General features: G+C 42.8%; 1 protein-coding gene and 1 long non-coding RNA gene across 3 annotated transcripts in view; one reads left to right on the top strand and one right to left on the bottom strand.

Moving 5' to 3' along the window:
- Positions 1–14,882, bottom strand: part of LOC136179118 (ribonuclease inhibitor-like) — a 75,568-nt gene extending 60,686 nt beyond the window's left edge. For both annotated transcript variants that reach the window (XM_065954480.1, XM_065954482.1), the window contains exons 1-2: positions 13,990–14,882; positions 1,572–1,745 (exon numbers count right to left, since the gene is read on the bottom strand). In XM_065954480.1, coding sequence (XP_065810552.1) covers positions 1,572–1,745; positions 13,990–14,870 — 1,055 coding nt within the window. In that variant the 5' untranslated portion in view covers positions 14,871–14,882. The remainder of the gene's footprint in view (positions 1–1,571; positions 1,746–13,989) is intronic.
- Positions 1–20,000, top strand: part of LOC136179133 (uncharacterized) — a 207,162-nt gene that overhangs the window by 74,275 nt on the left and 112,887 nt on the right. The window lies entirely within an intron of this gene.

The following is a 20,000-nucleotide window of genomic DNA, read 5'->3' as shown; positions in this document are numbered from 1 at the left end:
TACGTGTCCGCACTATCGTGATCTAACTCTGTCACTGACTTTTTATGCACCATGAATCTGTGCCATCTCCGTGCGCAATTCAAGGAAGAATTTTAGCGCTGCTCCGGGGTTAAACCAGCGGACCTCTGTATGATCGGACAGCCTGTGTGTGATATTGTTTTCAGATAAGAATGAAATGTTCAGTAATAGTTATATTTTTACAGTCTGATTAAAGCTGGTGATAAAGGCACAACAGCAGGCTGCTGCATTTAGAAGTGATGTCACGCTGAAACTTTGAGGTGATCAACACAACACGCTCACCTCTGGGTGACCTAAAAATGAACCATCTGTCAATAAAATCAGTTAATATTCATTTTAATTTACTGTTTTTACAATAACCAGAGGTAAAATAAGTCTATCATCAGGCTCAACGCCGGTGTCCACAAACTACACTGGATGTGAGGAGACGGTCTGGGCCGTTACGCAGGACAGAGAGGATTGTTTTTTATTTGCACGAGCTGCTCTTTGTGGCTCACTCCATAGGAAGCTTTGTTATCATTAGTAAAACTTTTGTTTTACATCAGTGAAGACAGGAGAAACTGGTAAGAAGTGTGGACAGAACTGAAGACCGTCATGATGAGCGTGCAGTGCAGCGGTGTGCCTGTCGTTAAGTCTCGTAGCTTTGATGAAATTCTGGCAACTTGTGAGCAAATAAAACTAAAGAAATATCGCTCCTTCGATCTCTCTTGAAAACCTGCATTCTGTGTCACCTCTCTCAGGTGTTCAGCCTGTTTTCTGATGTGATGTATTACCAGAGTAATGCAGGAGCTCGGCCACTCGTCTTTTTTATGATACTCCCTGCTGAGAAAATAGTTCAAAGTGCCCCGTTTGATTAATTTTAGTATCATGATATCAACCTTTACGTTGCTCATTATAGGTTTTAAAACAATTCAGGGAAAATAAGTATCACAAAAATGTAATTTATAAAAAATAAAAAAATATTTTTCAATACATTTCCTCCTTCTTCCCAAAACGTCTCACGGGCCAGATGAAACCTGCTGTCGGGCCGTATGTTTAACATCCCTGCCCTAAGATAAGAGTTAGCCCTAACCCTAACCCAAAAAACAAAGACGATCGTCTGCAACGAAAAGTGAACTAAGTAAACATCTGTAATATTTATTCTAGTTATAGAGAAGACATTCAATCAAAGAGTCTTCAATTTCCTTTGACACTTTCAGAATCTCACAGTGTCACAAACATCTCAGACAAAACAAGTGTTTGACTTTATTTTTACATCTGATGGTTGAAATTGGAATGACCGTTTTTCTTTGTTTAATTATTCATAATTTATCTAAAAATCAGCTGTTCAGGTGGTAAAGAGTGAAATATACAACAAGTTATTTGTTTTATATATGTAGGTTTAAAATGTAAGGCTTTAAATTGCTACCACTCTGTGGATAAAACCACAGAAGAAGAAAATGGACTTCAGCATTAAGATCCTCAGTGTGGATCATTTGATTATCAGCCTGAAGTCTACAGTTTAGTTTCACATCATATGAATCTGAACAGAGAAATTAAACCTGTTGTCTTACCTCAGAGTCTCCAGTCTACAGTTTGGACTCTGCAGTCCAGAACAAAGCAGCTTCACTCCTGAATCCTGCAGCTTGTTGTAGCTCAGGTCCAGCTCTCTCAGATGGGAGGGGTTGGACTTCAGAGCTGAGGCCACAACTTCACAGTGAGTCTCTGACAGTCCACAGTTAGAAAACCTGTCATGACATTAATGGCACATAATATGTTATTTAAAGGAATGTCTTAATATTTTGTTGTGTTCAATCACATCAGAGGTTCAGCTGATCTGAACTCACTTTAGTTAACAAACATTTCGATCACTTGTAAACGTGTGTGTGTGTGAATATGTCTTTGTGTGTGTGTTTGTGTGTGTGTGTGTGTGTGTCTCTGTGTGTGTGTGTGTGTGTGTGTGTGTGTGTGTGTGTGTGTGTGTGTGTGTCTCTGTGTGTGTGTGTGTGTGTGTGTGTGTGTGTGTGTGTGTGTGTGTGTGTGAGAGTCTGTGCGTGTGTGAGAGTGTGCCTGTGTGTGTGTGTGTGTGTGTGTGTGTGTGTGTGTGTGTGTGTGTGTCTGTGTGTGTGTGTGTGTGTGTGTGTGTGTGTGTGTGTGTGTCTGTGTGTGTGTCTCTGTGTGTGTGTGTGTGTGTGTGTGTGTGTGTGTGTGTCTCTGTGTGTGTGTGTGTGTGTGTGTGTGTGTGTGAGAGTGTGCCTGTGTGTGTGTGTGTGTGTGTGTGTGTGTGTGTGTGTGTGTGTGTGTGTGTGTGTGTGTGTGTGTAGTGTCAGACACACTCCGCTGATGTCATGCACACAGCTCTGTGGCGTGAACGTTTGTCTCTGTCGCTGATTGTCACTGCGTTGTTGTTAAGAAAACAATAAAACAACACAGAGCTTGAGGCCCAGCTGTCTCTGTCTGAACTCTACTCTGCTGTCATGAGTCTGCAGAATGGAAAAGCTCCAGGTATTGATGGCCTTCCTGTTGACTTTTATAAAGTGTTTTGGAGTGTGCTGGGAGAGGATCTCCTGGAGGTTCTAAGAGACAGTTTGGAGAGGGGTCGTCTGCCTCTGAGCTGCAGGAGAGCAGTCATCACTCTGCTGCCAAAGAAAGGCGACCTTCAGGATCTAAAGAACTGGAGACCAGTGTCATTACTTTGTACAGACTACAAAATCCTGTCTAAGATAAGGCGAGCGCCGTGGTGGAAAACGGAAGTGGTCATAAATGGGGCTTTCGTTCCTGTGTCTTCTCTGTCTCTGCCTTCTAGGAAGGTCGTTTTGTCAAATTGTCCGCCGTTTATTAATGATGACTTTCTGCAAAGGGAGTTATCAAGACACGGGAAAATAGTCTCTCCTATTAAGAAGCTGCCTTCAGGCTGTAAAGCCCTGCAGCTCAGTCACGTGGTCTCTCACAGACGTCAGGTCTATAAGATCTTAAATAAAAGAAATGTGGAGCTTAATCTTGTTTTCAACCTGAGAGTACAAGACTTTGATTATGTGATTTATGTCACTTCTGAAAACATGAAATGTCTTCACTGTAAAAGGGAGGGGCATCTGATCAGAGCATGTCCATACAAAGATGAAGCTGAGGGATCCAGTGCAGGTGGGAGATGGACAGGTGAGGAGACACAGAGTGGAGGAGGAGAGGAGACACAGAGTGGAGGAGGTGAGGAGACAGAGTGGAGGAGGAGAGGAGACACAGAGTGGAGGAGGTGAGGAGACACAGAGTGGAGGAGGAGAGGAGACACAGAGTGGAGGAGGTGAGGAGACACAGAGTGGAGGAGGTGAGGAGACACAGAGTGGAGGAGGTGAGGAGACACAGAGTGGAGGAGGAGAGGAGACACAGAGTGGAGGAGGAGAGGAGACATAGAGTGGAGAAGGTGAGGAGACACAGAGTGGAGGAGGAGAGGAGACACAGAGTGGAGGAGGTAAGGAGCAGATAGGTGAGGAGACACAGAGTGGAGGAGGTGAGGAGACACAGAGTTGAGGAGGAGAGGAGACACAGAGTGGAGAAGGTGAGGAGACACAGAGTGGAGGATCTGAGGAGACACAGAGTGGAGGAGGAGAGGAGACACAGAGTGGAGGAGGAGAGGAGACACAGAGTGGAGAAGGTGAGGAGACACAGAGTGGAGGATCTGAGGAGACACAGAGTGGAGGAGGAGAGGAGACACAGAGTGGAGGAGGAGAGGAGACACAGAGTGGAGGAGGAGAGGAGACACAGAGTGGAGGAGGTAAGGAGCAGACAGTTACTAGGCGGAGTGAAAACCCACAAATTGAAGGCATCCTGCATGTGGTGTTAAAACCACTAACACAGACAGCCACACAGAGCCAGGTGCAGCAGCTGTTGAGAGCTGCATATGATGCAGCCATGTGGGAAGCAAGACACAGAGCGTTACAATCAAAACCTAACTATTTTTTCTTTACTCCCTTTGGATGTGTTTTTTTTGGGATATTCATCGGCTGCATCACTTTAGGCTTTCTGCCAGGCTTGGCTATTTTTATCCTGCACATGGTCAGTAACTGAAATAAAATGAGGGAACATTTCTGTGTCTAGCTTATAGATTTTGGCCGGTGTTAAAAGAGGTCATGGGAAACAAAAGATTAATATTTTTCTCTCCTCTGCCTTCCATAAAAGAAGCCACCAAACAAACTACAGCTGGGGGGTCTAGAGCTATGATGAGTAGGTGGGGGAAATGGCAAATGATGTATATAGATCCTGGAGTTGAATTTCAAATTGAGGGGCAGATTAAAAGGTGTGCAAAAGACGATGCAGGCTCAGAAAAAGCACAAGAACTGCCTGAAATTACCCTGTTTACTGATGGTAGTTTTCAAGGGGAAGATAAAGAAGCGGTTTGGGCATTTTTAATAAAGAATGACAATGGTGTTCTGATAGCAAAGAAATCAGGGACTTGTACAGGTACAGCACAGACAGCTGAAGTCACTGCTATTTTGGAGAGTCTTTTATATGCAACGAAAAGGAATATTACTAAGCTTAGATTAGTGACTGACAGTGATTATTGTTTAAATTAAATAAAAAATGCACATACCACTGTGCCACCTGACCAAGCCTCTCAGGTTGTCACAGAGGTACACACAGGGGTTAGGGCATGTAGGTTATGAGAAGATCTGTAGATTATCAGGGAAAACCTCATTAATGTTCCTAACCTCAGAACACACACAACACAAGTGAGATCATGGTGCCAGCAATGTGCTTTGGTCGATGGGTTTAAGAAAGCCACTCCAGACGAGCTAGAGAAATGGCTTCACCTTATCCCATCACCACTGATGCAGATGTTGACACTCATGATCTCTATCTTTACATTTCACAAGCTGTGTGACTGCTCAGCTCTTCCGAGGGTAAGATTTGTGTTTGTGTTTTATTTTTATTTTATTTTATTTTATTTTATTTTATTTTGTTTTATTTTATTTTATTTTATTTTATTTTATTTTATTTTATTTTATTTTATTTTATTTTATTTTATTTTATTTTGTTTTATTTTATTTATTATTATTATTATTATTTTTTTTTTAATCTTTTAATTTTTTAATTGTTTTTTTTATTTTTTATTTTTTTATTTAAAATTTAAAAAAAATGTTGGCCTTCACTTCAATTTAGGTCGTGGCTGACCCTCTTCTTCTCCGTGACTCCACAGGGTCGAGAGGGGGAGGGGGTTAGGATGCACGACCCTGAGGAGCCAAACCAAACGATAATTGACTTGCCTGAAATTGAACGAATTGAACAGAAAGTGGAAGAGGTCAGGAGAGGGAAGAAAGGATGTTATAGAGTTAAAAAATCATGCGTTCTCTGTTCATTTTACTTATTTACTGCTGCAGTCGTTTTGTATATGGCTTTAATGGCTTGTGCACAGAAAGAAACGTATTCACTGAGAAGGTGGGATGTGTAGCTCAAAACATTAGAAACCAAACAAGCCTAGAAAATTCATGTGCTACGAGATGTTCAACCAATACCCTTTCTCTCCTTGCAGAAGCCAAACCGACTACTCAGAGAAAAACGAGACTAAATATAGACAGCTGCTGCTACAGGAAATGGAGCTGCGAGGCTTAAACGTGACTGAGTTCAGCACCCCTCAGTTTCTGATGGGAGGGGAACTCCCCAATGTAAGTGGGGATTCCACCTGTAGGGTTTTTGAATACATAAATTCCCAACTAGAATCACTATAAACGCGACAAATTGCAGCAAGTCATCCTATCTCTTTTTAATGTGTTCCATAGCTATAGGATAGCTGTCATTCTGACAGAATGCCTCTTGACAATTTCTGTCAAGTTTTAAAACATGGAATAATTATGTCAGATGGCATCAACGGTGAAGAGATAAACATTTTAGTCTCAAGAAAAAGTTATTTAGTATATCAGGTGTACGAGGCAATCAGAATCAGAACCCAGCAGGGAATTTCTTATGATCTCACTCATCTTTTTAGATTGAATTACTTGAATTCCAGGCGCAGTCCTCGGGCCAAGCTGCCCGAGGGTCAGAGGAGGAGGTCAATGAGGGTACGGAGGGCTCCGGACAGATACAAGAGCACCGGTGGTCAGGGGGATACTTCAATGGCCTCGGCGACCCAGGGGATTCGGAAGCGAGCCTTCCAGGAGGAGGCTGACTCGACGGTGCCAGAAACGACTTACATTTTTTTTTCTTTTTTCTTCTACCTTTCATTCTTTTTGTTTTGATTGACCGGATTTGATAAGTGTTTTTTGGTATTAATGTTTTCTGGTCTGATTTTTGATTTGTTTATGATTTTTTGATTTATAAGTTTAGTGTGTTTTTTGTGTTTTTACAGAAATACAAATTCAAGAATATGCAAGAGAGGGTGTTGAAAGATCAGAAAGAGTTATGCAATTGTTGAATTTGTTTTTGTTTTCTCCTTTTATTATCATTTAATTCTTTCATCATTTAATACATAGGTGATAAAGTCATAACCTTTTTCTGCTTTCAACATTTCCTGTTAAACTTAAACACACTCGAAGTGCCTACACTCCTGTGAGGTCAAGATAAGTGTGCCATACATTGAAGCAAGACCACATCGGAGCTCGTAGGCGTCTAGCGTTTCTGAGTATCTGCTCGGTTCACGGTCTTCGAGCTGAAACCACATATGAACTTGGTATTACCGATATCCTGAACTTGGCATGACCTGTGGATGTATCACGTTTCTGCGAACGTGCATTGTTGAGGTGTTACAGGATCTTGAAAAAAGAGAGACTTTTTGTCTATAAAAACGCTGTAGAAAATCTGATCGAGGTTCTTTTTTGCTTTGCTAAACGAATCCACGACACTCTGACTTTTGAAATCCCACTTTGGGACTTAGTCTCTGAGCCAAGATCTTTTAAAACCTCAAGTGTCTACACTCACAGGTTTAGACTTTGGTCTTTGAGTTTTGTTTTCCTTTTCCATTTTTTATATTTTTCTTTTCTTTTGCATTTGGAATATCATTTGAAATTTTTTAATACATTTTCGGAAACTTTTTGAAATCATTTTCTGACTGAAATCATTTACACCACAAAGACTGGAAGTTCCCCTTAAAGACCCCGTGAACCTCGGAAGGTAAGTAGTGAGCAGTCACACCACGGCACACTTGTCTTACTGATTTATATTACACACTTCATACACACCGAACATCCTAGTGAGGGGAGTTCACAGTTATTCCCTCTCTGGGGGGTAATCTAGAGTCCTATACCAGGGGTTATCCTTGAATCTAATTATTCTAGAAATGAATGTTAGGCAGATAATCCTGGAGCTGTGATTTTAACTTGTTCATCTGTCCTCCAAAGGGTGTTAGAGGAGTAATTTTACATAGCTCCTTCCACTAGGAAAGAGGAGACTAGCAGGTTGGTAGAGAGTGAGCTCTCATTTAGTTCAATAATTAGTTAACTAATGTGTGGTGAGCTTCCATTAGCTATAGTAAAGTTATTCACCCCTTTTTGCATGTTCAGGACATGCTACAGGAGCAGACAGGTGAGGAGACACAGAGTGGAGGAGATGAGGAGACACAGAGTGGAGGAGGTGAGGAGACACAGAGTGGAGGAGATGAGGAGACACAGAGTGGAGGGGGTGAGGAGACACAGGGTGGAGGAGGTGAGGAGACACAGAGTGGAGGGGGTGAGGAGACACAGAGTGGAGGGGGTGAGGAGACACAGGGTGGAAGAGGTGAGGAGACACAGAGAGGAGGGGGTGAGGAGACACAGGGTGGAAGAGGTGAGGAGACACAGAGTGGAGGGGGTGAGGAGACACAGAGTGGAGGAGGTGAGGAGACGCAGAGTGGAGGAGGTGAGGAGCAAACAGGTGAGGAGACACAGAGTGGAGGAGGTAAGGAGCAGACAGGTGAGGAGACACAGAGTGGAGGAGGTAAGGAGCAGACAGGTGAGGAGACACAGAGTGGAGGAGGTGAGGAGACACAGAGTGGAGGGGGTGAGGAGACACAGAGTGGAGGGGGTGAGGAGACACAGGGTGGAGGAGGTAAGGAGCAGACAGGTGAGGAGACACAGAGTGGAGGAGGTGAGGAGACACAGAGTGGAGGAGGTGAGGGGACACAGAGTGGAGGAGGTGAGGAGACACAGAGTGGAGGAGGTCAGGAGACACAGAGTGGAGGAGGTAAGGAGCAGACAGTTGAGGGGACACAGGGTGGAGGAGGTGAGGAGACACAGAGTGGGGGGTTTAAGGAGCAGACAGGTGAGCAGATGGAGGTGGGGAATGGGTCTAGTGTTGATACTGAGCAACAGGCAGCAGGTAAAGGGAGGGTCTGTACTGAACCTGCTGAGGAGGAGATGGAGGAAGAAGAGTCTTCTCTTAGTACTCCTCGCTCCAAAAGAAAATCAAAGACTAGTGAAAATGTTTCACTAGAAGAAAAGAAAAGAACAACAAAGAAAGCAAAAGGAAAAACAGAAAACAAACCAAAAGAATCTGATCCAGGATCAGAGGTCAGTGCTGATGAGGACTCTCCCCATCTCACTGACAGTGAAACGTCTGAGTGCAGATACTCTCAGAGACAGAAAAACAAAAGAGACTACAGTGTAGAAAAAATTAAACTGTTTCTACACAAAAACAAAAATATGTGGGGTGTAAAAATAGAAAATGATTTAGCTGATAAAAGGCTTTTTTTTGAGTCGGCACAAGACTCTTTTCTGATCAGGAAACTTATCGACTAAGAAAGTACGTGTCCAAACTGAGACTGTGTAACAATGTTGGTGATGAAGGGGATGATGATGATGATGATGATGATGATGATGAAAACAAAGAATTGTAGGTTATCTTTTAAAATACAGATGTTTTTGTTTCTAGTTGTTACTTTTTTAATCTCTCTCTCCATGAGTCATTTTAAAGAAGGAACTCTGAATTTAAATGGAGCTAGAGATTCCAGAAAAAGAGCGATGTTGTATGAAGTAATGAAAATGAATCACGTTGATATAATGTTTCTTTTAATGAAGTGGACTGGATGAGAGAATGGGGGGGGGGGGGTCAGGTTATCCTGAGCTACAGTAGCAGCAGTAGTGGGGGGGGGGGGGGGGGGGGTGCACCTGTCTCGTACACTGTGACAGAGGTAATACGGGGGAGGCTGCTGGTGGTCAGAGCTGTTGATGAACAGTGTGAGCTCTTTTTAATTCATATTTACAGTCCAGCTACAGGAGCAGACAGAATACCTTTTTTAAATGAAATGAACATTCTTTTAAACACTGTCACTCCAGATGTCTTTGTGCTTTTAGGGGGGGATTTTAACTGCACTGACTCTGTTGATAGGAATCACACTGAACCTCATCCTGCTTCTAAATGGCTTTTAAAACAACTCATTGAAACTCATGACCTGTCTGACGTATGGAGGTCATTTTACAAAGACAACAAACAGTACACGTGGTCTCACACCAGAGATGCTTTTATTTCACTAGCTAGGTTAGATTGGTTTTATTGTTTTAAACACCAGATGAACATTTTAAAAAAATGTTTTATCGTGCCTGCTGGTTTTACTGATCACTCATTAGTATTGTGTCACGTTTCTATTAGTCATTTTAAACATCAGAGTGCTTTTTGGCATTTTAACACTTCCCTGCTCTTGATAAAAACTTTTTAGAGGGTTTTAGGTTTTTATGGAGGAATTTTAGAACGACATGTCCTGATTTGAAGTGTTTAAGACAGTGGTGGGATTGTGGGAAGGCTGAAATCAGGGTTTTCTGTCAGCAGTACACTCTCAATGTCACACGGGACATTACCAGATCTGTAAAAGCTCTAGAGATTGATATTGTGGAACTTCAATCCTTGATAGATTCCACAGGAAATCGAGGACATATTGAAGTTCTCAAAGCTAAAAAGAAAGCCCTGACAGACCTGCTGGACACCAGAGCCCAGGGAGCCCCCGTCAGATCGAGATTCCAAAGTGTGGCTCAGATGGACGCCCCGTCCAAGTTTTTCTTTGGAATGGAAAAAAAGAATGGACAAAATAAATGTATGCATGGTCTTCGAACAGCAGCAGGACAGGAGCTGAAAGAAACTGGAGACATCCAAAGACATGCTGTGGACTTTTATTCTGGGCTCTACAGCAGTGAGTACACTGACAATGAACAGCTGTTTGACTCTTTTTGTGATGGTTTACCCCGTGTCTCTGAGGACTCCAACCAGCTGATCAGAGAACCTCTACAGCTACAGGAGCTGTCCGCAGCTCTGCAGAGCATGGAGGGAGGAAAAGCTCCCGGAATCGATGGACTCCCTGCTGAGTTTTTAAAACGTTTTGGGATGTGCTGGGAGAAGATCTTCTTGCTGTTTGAAATGAAAGCCTGGCTGAAGAGTCATTGCCCCTCAGCTGCAGGAGGGCAGTAATCACACTCCTTCCAAAGAAAGGTGATCTCCAAGAGATAAAGAACTGGCGTCCTGTTTCCCTGCTATGCTGTGACTACAAAATGTTCTCCAAAGCTCTGGCCAACAGACTGAAGGACGTAATGGACCAGATCATACACCTGGACCAAAGCTACTGTGTGCCTGGCAGGTCTGTTCATGACAATGTGTCTTTAATTCCTGATGTTTTGGACGTCTCTAGTTCATTGGACATAGACCATGGTCTCATTTCATTAGATCAAGAAAAAGCTTTTAACCGGGTTGAGCACCTCTACCTCTGGAAAGTTCTGGAGAGTTTTGGTCTCAGCCCTGGTTTCATTGCTATGATCAAGGTTTTGTACCAGGACATTGAGAGTGTACTGAAAATCAATGGAGGACTAAGTGCACCTTTTAAAATGAAGAGAGGAATAAGACAAGGTTGTGCTCTTTCAGGGATGTTATATTCCATCTCTATTGAACCCATGTTGTGTAAAATACGGTCTTCCATTGAAGGGTTAATTTTACCTCACTGTTCAAAGCATTTTATTGTGTCAGCCTATGCAGATGATGTTATTGTCATGATAAAAAATCAAAAAGAAGTGTTTTTAATAGAAAACATTGTGAAAAGATTTTGGTATAGTATCATCTGCAAAAGTGAACTGGGGGAAGAGTGAAGGGTTAGCAGTTGGTTTTAAAACACATTCGCTGCCCAACCTACCAGCAGGACTAACATGGGGAAGAAATGGTTTTAAGTATCTTGGTGTGTTTTTAGGGGATGAGCTCACTGTACAGAAGAACTGGGAGGAGGTGGTGGAGAAAGTGAAGGGGAGGCTGGAGAAGTGGAGGTGGCTGCTGCCACAAATGTCGTACAGAGGAAGAGTGCTCATCATAAACAACTTGGTCTCCTGTGGACTCTGGCACTCTGGCATCTATAGAGCCCCCTGCTGGACTCCTTAAAGAACTGCAATCAGTGATGTTGGATTTTTTCTGGGACAAGCTGCATTGGGTTCCACAGGCCGTGCTGTTTTTACCTAAAGAAGAAGGAGGGCAGGGTCTGGTCCACCTGGCCAGCAGAGTAGCTGCCTTCAGAATGCAGTTTCTACAGAAGTTCCTCACTGGCCCAGCTGATGTGGTCTGGAGACCAGTGGCCAGCAGCATTTTTAAAAAGTGAACAGACTAGGACTGGACTCCTCACTGTTTTTAATGAATACTGACTGTTTTAATCTGTGCAACCTGTCTGCTTTTTATCAGAGGCTTTTTAAAACCTGGAAACTGTTTTTATGGAAAAGACTAGAGCCCACACTGTCCCTACACTGGCTGCTGGAGGAGCCTCTGATCTATGGGGCCCGGCTGGATGTTCAGGACACATCTTTAATGGGCCTCAGACATGCTCTCATCTCCACTGACAACACCACACTGAGACAGATCGTGGACGTAGCTGGACCTGAACTGAACAATACAGCAGCAGTGACCTCTGCTCTTGGTCTCCGGTCTGCATGTTTGCGTCTCAGACTGACGGGGGAAGAGAAGGAGATGCTGCAGGATTACTGTAGCAGGAAGGAAGAACCCATTGACAGTGATCCTTTTCCTGAAATAGGCCTCACAATGAAATCTTGTGTTTCAAGTGAAAGACATTCAAAAGGGACTGATGATAAATGTTTGAACCTTTATAACGTTAGAGGTAAGGAATTGTTTTGTGTGTGTGTTAAAGTTTTAAATGAGAATGTATTGATAAACAGAGTGGACACCAAGTGGAGACAACGGTTGAAAGTGTCTGACCACATCAAGCCAGTGTGGAGAGTTTTTTATAAAAGCCCTCTGAACAAGAGATCTGGTGATCTACAATGGAGGATTTTAAATGGAGCAATAGCCATAAACTCTTTTGTGTCTCGTTTAAATCCTTCTGTGTCTAATCAATGTTTTTTTTGTGGGTCTGTGGAAACTGTTTTTCACTGTTTTTCAGAGTGTGTCAGACTCAGCGATCTGTTTGGGGTTTTAAAGAAGGTTTTTATGGGTTTTAATGTGACTTGGTCAAAAACAGTTTTTATCTTTGGAGCAGGGTACAAAAAAATGAACGCGGTTAAATGGAGACTTTTAAACTTTTTATCCGGACAAGCAAAACTGGCAATCTATCTTAGCAGGAAGAAAGAGTTGGAGAACAGGCAGGGAAAGGACGTGACTGACCTCTTCCTTTCCCTTGTAAGAGCCAGAGTCTGGGTGGATTTTAATTTCTTTACAGCAATGACCAATATTAATGATTTTATTGAAACACGGTGCTATGGAGGGAGAATCTGTTCTGTCAAAGACAAAAAACTCATCTTCAACTTTGTTTTTAGCATCTAAAGAGTCTATTGAGTGATATTAAGTGTTTGGTTTTCTTTTGTCCGTCTAAAAGTTTGTTGTTAATTGTTGTTACTTATTGTAAATAAAGTTCTTTTGTAAAATCAAATCTCTCTCTCTCTCTCTCTCGCTCTCTCTCTCTTTCCCTCCCTCCCTCTTTCTCTCTCTCTCTCTCTCTTCTCACCTCTCTACTCCCTCTCTCAATCTCTCTCTCTCTTACCTCCTGACTCTCACTCATTCTCCCTCATCTCTCCTCTCTCTCTCACTCTCTCTCCTCTCACTCTCTCTCTCGCATCCCTCTCTCTCTCGCTCCTCTCTCTCCTCCTCTCCTCTCTCTCTCCCTCTCCTGTCTCTCTCTCTCTCCCTCCTCTCTCTCTCCTCTCACTCTCTTCTCCTCTCCCTCTCACCTCTCTCTCTCTCTCACCTCTCTTTCTCTCTCATCTCCCTCTCTCTCTCTCGCTCCCTCTCTCCCTCACTTCTCATCTCTCTCCCTCTCTCTTGTCTCTCTCTCTTTCCTCCTCCCTCTTGCTCTCTCTCCTCTCTTCCTCTCTCTCTTCTCCCGCTCTCTCTTCTCTCCACTCACTCTCCTCTTCTCTCTCTCCTCTCTCCTCGCTCCCTCTCTCCCTCCTCTCACTCTCCCTCCTCCCTCCTTCGCCTCCTCTCTCCCTCTCTTCTCACTCTTTCCTCCCTCCTCTCTCTCTCTCCTCTCTCTCACTTCTCTCTCTCTCTCTCTCTCTCTCTCTCCTCTCTCTCTCTCTCTCTCTCTCCCTTTCTCTCTCTCTCCTTCTCTCCCTCTCTCTCTCCCTCTCTCTTTCCCTCCCTCTCTCTCTTCTCTCCCTTTCTCTCTCTCTCTCTCTCTCCCCCTTGTTATTAAACAAGAGTAAAGTCTTTGACCTGCTTTTTGTAAAGCGTCTTGAGATGACACTTGTTATGAATCTTCATTTTTGCGGTTACCATGACAGCCCTAGTTGTAATGATAATAATATTTATTGTAACAATAATCACTATTGTTATTACTGACACTAATAGGATGATAAAAGAAAAATAGTAAACGTAGGGATTATTATGAAACAAATGACCTGTGACCTTGAAGTTGGTAAACACTAGATCTAAAAAAAGACATATTTCACTCACAGCATTTAAAGCAGTTCAAGAGAACTTATAACAAAATACAAGTGACTGAAGAGTTTGTTAATATTTCAGATAAACACTGTTTTCAAAAACCTAGATATTGTATAGTATATATTTGAAGAACTAAACGACTTATTTTTACTCATATTTAATCACATCTGGACTTACTCTGCCTTCCTGCAGTTCCTCACAGCTGGAATCAGTCTCAGTAGTCCCTGGTTTGATGTCTTGTACTTATTCAGGTCCAACTCATCCAGAACCTCCTCTGACATCTGCAGCATGTAGCCCAGAGCAGAGCAGTGGATATCAGAGAGTTTCTTTTTTGATCTGTTCTCTGACTTCAGTAACTCTTGGATCTCCTGATGGACTGAGAGGTCGTTCATCTCCGTCAGACAGTGGAAGATGTTGATGCTTCTGTCAGGAGAGATATCATCACTGTTCATCTTCTTCAGGTTCTTGATGACTCTCTGGATCATTTTCTGACTGTTGTCTCTCCGACCCAGCAGGCCTCCTAAGAGTCTCTGGTTGGACTCCAGAGAGAGGCCATGAAGGAAGCGAACAAACAGGTCCAGGTGACCATTTTTACTTTTCAGGGATTTCTCCATGGCACTCCTCAGGAAGTCATCCAGGGATACGTCATCACTTTTAGGAGTTTGAAAAAGGATCCTGCTGTCTTTAAGGAAAGCCTTCACTACACCTCTCTTCCTGTTTGTCAAACAGTGGAACATGTAGACTGCAGCCAGGAACTCCTGAACGCTGAGATGAACAAAGCAGTAGACTGTTTTCTGGAAGATCACACACTCTGTTTTGAAGATCTCTGTACAAACTCCTGAGTACACAGAGGCCTCTGTGACATCCAGACCACAACGCTCCAGGTCTTCTTGGTAGAACATGATGTTTCCTTTCTCCAGATGTTCAAACGCCAGCCTCCCCAGCTTCAGAAGAACTTCCCTGTCAGCCTCCACCAGCTCATGTGGACTCATCTGAAGTCCCTCATCATACTTGTTCTTCTTCCTCTTTGTCTGAACCAGCAGGAAGTGTGAGTACATGTCAGTCAGGGTCTTGGGGCAGCTCTCCTCTCTGCTCTGTGCTCATCATGTGCTCCAGAACTGTGGCAGTGATCCAGCAGAAGACCGGGATCAGACACATGATGTGGAGGCTCCTGGATGTCTTGATGTGTGAGATGATTCTGCTGGACAGATCTTCATCATCACTGAACCTCTTCCTGAAGTACTCCTCCTTCTGGGCGTCAGTGAAGCCTCGTACTTCTGTTAGCCTGTCAACACATGCAGGAGGGATCTGATTGGCTGCTGCAGGTCGAGAAGTTATCCAGATGAGAGCTGAGGGGAGCAGATTCCCCTTGATGAGGTTTGTCAACAGTGTGTTTAACGGTGATTTCTTTGTGACATCAGACACAACCTCCATGTTTGTGAAGTCCAACGACGGTCTGCTTTCATCCAGGCCGTCAAAGATGAACAACAGTTTACAGACAGCGAGCGTCTCTGCTGTGACCTTCTGTAATGTTGGATGGAAAACACGGAGCAGCTCAAGAAGACTGTACTCCTTATCTCTGATCAAGTTCAGCTCCCTGAATGAAAGCAGGATCACCAGACTGAGGTCTTGGTTCTCTGAGCCGTCTGCCCAGTCCAGAGTGAACTTCTGCACTGAGAAGGTTTTTCCAACACCAGCGACGCCGTTTGTCAGAACCACTCTGATGGGTTTCTGTTGGTCGGGTTGAGCTCTTGTCTTTTTTTTCTTTTGGTCGGGTTGAGCTTCTGTCTTTTGGTTCTGTTGGTCGGGTTGAGCTCTTGTCTTTTGGTTCTGTTGGTCGGGTTGAGCTTCTGTCTTTTGGTTCTGTTGGTCGGGTTGAGCTTCTCTCTTTTGGTTCTGTTGGTCGGGTAAGGCTTTAAAGATGTCCTGACACTTGATTGGAGTCTCATGGAGGGTCTTCTTTTTAGAGTCTGTCTCAAGCTGTCTCACCTCATGTTGGGTGTTCACCTCTTCACTCTGTCCCTCTGTGATGTAGAGCTCAGTGTAGATCCTGTTGAGGAGGGTTCTACTTCCTGTTTCATCACTTCCTTTAGTCACATGTTCACATCTCTTCCTCAGACTGATCTTAAGTTCATCTGTAACCTCCTGCAGACCTCTATCTGCTGAAAGAGAAGAAACATATCCTGAGACTGGATTTATAAAATGATCAAATCAACAATTTTCATTATTACACATTAAGCAAACTGCATGACACAAAAACATCTGTGTAATAAATGTGTGCTGCTACAAGAGAAATAAAATATACTGACTATAAACTGACAGCAAGAATCAGATAAAATGTAAATGTTTCATTTAACTACATATCAATGAAAATACTAACTGCTTTGTCTTGTTTTTAGACACAATGACTTCAATCTTACTTATTACAGTGCTGGACTTACTGGATCTCTGCAGTCCTCGTCTTATTTTAGATCGTTTTCCACACTGGGGACAGGAGGACTCTCCTGATGAAGTAGACTGGTCCCAGTATGAGGTGAGACACTGTCTACAGAACCAGTGTCCACATCTGGTAGAAACTGGATCTCTTAGGACACACTGACACAAAGCACAGCTGGACAGCTGCTCCTCCACAGAAACAGACTCCTTTGTTATTCTGTGGAGATAAGGGAAATCATAAAGCCGTGAAAACTGACACTGACATTTAGAAACCAGTGGTGGACTAAATCAAATAAAGACACAAAAAGCAGTGTTTTAAAAAGGTGTGCCATGTCCTCCGTGTTTTAAAAAGGTGTGCCATGTCCTCCGCAGTGAGCATGTGCAGAAGTCTGTCTGTGTAACCATAGAGTCTACCATCTGAGTCCAATAACTGACCTACAAATGTGATGTTATTTTCAACCAGTTTTCAAAACACAGGGATTCATTTTTGTAGAGAATGTCCTTATTGTTCCAGATGTAATATCTGTGTGGAGAGAAGTTATGTTTCAAGATGAGAGACCAAGTCAAGAGTATCTGTTTATGGAAGTTGGATAGTTTGATCTGGATTTTACTGATATTATATTTGCACAGTAATAAAATTCCAGGCCACCAACTTTAGAAAAAACATAATTAGGAATCATTTTCCATAGAGATGTTGGGTTATTTAAAAATGTCTCAGCCTGTTCACTTTGAATGTTAAGAGCTGTGAAGTCTAAAAAGTGTTTATTGTCATGTTCTTTTTAACATAATGTATTTTGTTTTTCCACAGAAAGTTAAACAACATATAATCAAATCTTTTGGTTACATTTTAGTCAACATCCAAAGATAGAGCCGGATTAGTGAGTCTGGAAATGCCCTCAGCTTTTGAGAGCAAGGTCCTTCGTCTCAGAGATAAATCTCTTTGTAAACAAGAGTTTTATCAACGATGGGATTCAAATTTAAGGTGCACCTTATATTTTGCTCCGTGGTGATTACTACTCTCAGGTATGTGACCTGGTCATTCACTGGATTGTTACAAATATGGGGAACATTACAATCTTTAACAGCCATAAGTTCAAAGTGTTTAATATTTAGGTTGAGACCTGAGACCTTTGAAAAGTTATTAATCAGCTTTATAGAGAGCTGCACACTGAGCATGTGCAGGAGCTGTGTCATGACCTGCACACTGAGCATGTGCAGGAGCTGTGTCATGACCTGCACACTGAGCATGTGCAGGAGCTGTGTCATGACCTGCACACTGAGCATGTGCAGGAGCTGTGTCATGACCTGCACACTGAGCATGTGCAGGAGCTGTTTCATGACCTGCACACTGAGCATGTGCAGGAGCTGTGTCATGAGTTAAATAAATAAGTACCGTAAAATCTGAAATATAAGTTGCACCGGTATAAGACGCGCTGTGTTTTTGAAGGTCTCTCAGAGAGAAAATAAAGTTTACACTGTCTTCCTGCGTGACAGTTTTTATTGTGTTCAGCGAAGTCCAAAACCTGCAGTTACTGTTCAGCTCTGTCACCCTTTTAGTCTGTTTTCTCTTTGTGGAGTCTGCTCTCCTACCAGCTACAGTACGGTAGTCGAGCTCTCAGCCTGCAGGGAAAGTTGTGAAGCAGAGACTCCTAGCTTGCGAGCTCTCTGCCCGACTCTGCTTGTTTCTCTTTAACTTTAATAAAGGACTCTTTCAATCAAAAGAGCGTTCAACAAGGTTTATTTATGGAACAATATCCTACAGTTTTCTGTAAATTCATTATTTTGACCTCTTGAGGGAAAAGTTTTGAAAACGTAGCGCAGCCAGACTGGTCTGTGTCGCTGTCTTTCCCAGAACAGCGTGCAATCAGCTCTTAATACACTGAGGGCCTGATTTACTAAAGTCCCAAGTAAAGAGTACTAAACTGTGTGTTCACTCCAAAAAATTGCACGTTTGGTGAGTGTGTGTGTGCAAACCTTGTGGAGGCGGTACTATTTAAGTTGGGTTTTTGTGTGTTCTACTGGTTTACGTCATGGAGAGTTTGGACGGAAAGCAGGACGACGGCAAGCGCAAAATAGGTCTCAGTGGAAGAGGCAAATGAACGTACAGTATTTTTGAGTTCTAGCAGATAAAACTGAATATTACAAAAATAAAATTTGGCTTATAAGAAAACCTCTGCATTAAACAGGGCCTCTGTTTTCTTCATCTTTTGAAGATGAATTGTCATACATTGTGCAGGAGGTGTGAGCTGTGTCCTCTGTGGCGCTCAGGCGCGACACTCTGCACATTGTTGAGCACCAGACAGCTGGCCAGCGCTGTGTCTGATCGGACATAAACGCTCTTCCTAAGAGTTATCTAAGACGGGGGTACAAGCAGTGGTGAGGTCCCCCCAGTCAAGCGTAGCAGCAGCGGGCTTTAGAGGGAGGAGACGAGCGCACTATGGAGAGGAGCGCACCAGAGGGCACGAGCTGGGGGAGAGACGCACAACCTGAGAAAAAGGAAATCCCCAGTTTAAAATAAAATGTTGGTGAGAAGAGGGAAATATGAAGAAATAAACGTCAGTGTTGAAATTCTTTAGAATGCAGAGGCTGTGAATGTTCAGTTTTCTTTAAATAGGCAACAATATAGTTTAATCATGGTGTTTCCTGCTGTCATTCCAAACTTATTAACATGTGTGGGGAATAACGTGATCTGTATGCCTTCTTTTGTTGTGTCTATGTCTCCTCCTAACTTCAATAACAGCAGTCTGTTGTGTGTAACACTGGTCTCCTGGGTTAGCACCTTCTTTTCAAAGGTGTTAAATTCAGACACCGTCACAATCACCTCAGTTTTTGTCTGCTTGGTAAATCACAATGCGTGTACTAACTTAACTTGTTTGCATTTTCTCCTTTCTAGGACAGAAACGCCCCATATTGAATATTCATTAAGTCAAACGTACTAAATGGACAATGCGTGTTGTTTTGTTCATATGAAAGATTCAGTCCTCACAGCACGCCGTTAGTAGATCAGTTAACACATTTTTTGTGGGTGGTATCAAGTTTGCACACGTTTTAAGACACACAAACCTTTAGTAAATCAGGCCCAATGAATGGGGATGGTTTTTTAATCGCGTCCGGCCGCACCCAGTGATGGTGACTTCTGCACCCGCGGTCATGATGGTTCATGTGTCAACATTTTATACTGGTATATTAGTAAGACCCAGCCAACTTTTAAGATGAAGAAAAAAGAGGTATTAAAAGTGCATCTTACACCGGATTTTACGGTACTTCAGTAAAAAAAAAAAGATCTCATTGTGTAGTCATGTTAGAAAACATTAAAAAAGACAAACAAAGAGTGGACACAACAGAAAACATGATTCAAAGAAAACGATCACAGCAGATCTCACTAAACTTCAGGATTAGTTTAAAAGACTACTTCCTGCAGAATCACAGAGAAGACGACTAGATACACAACCAAAGAGTCAATACTGAAATCATATTATCTTATCTATAAACATATAATACATATATATAATCCTTAGTATGTTGTTATGAGTTCAGTGACTTTCTCTGTATGATCACTGTGTGCAGGTTGATGATTAAAAACAAGAAAATCAACACATTATGGAGTTCAGGACTCTTTCTTTTAGTTTGACAGTTTGGTGATTAAAAAAAGTTCTCTTACTGTGGATCTGAGGGTCCTGGTTCATTACTGAAGTCTAGAGGATTATCTTTAGACCGGTCACTCTTCATAGAGAGACAGCTGGACAGAGGAG

Source organism: Labrus bergylta, chromosome 4, assembly GCF_963930695.1.
Source record: "Labrus bergylta chromosome 4, fLabBer1.1, whole genome shotgun sequence".
NCBI classification, from domain to species: Eukaryota; Metazoa; Chordata; class Actinopteri; order Labriformes; family Labridae; genus Labrus; species Labrus bergylta.
Note: the sequence above shows the minus strand (reverse complement) of the source record. Positions and strands in the feature narration are given on the sequence as shown.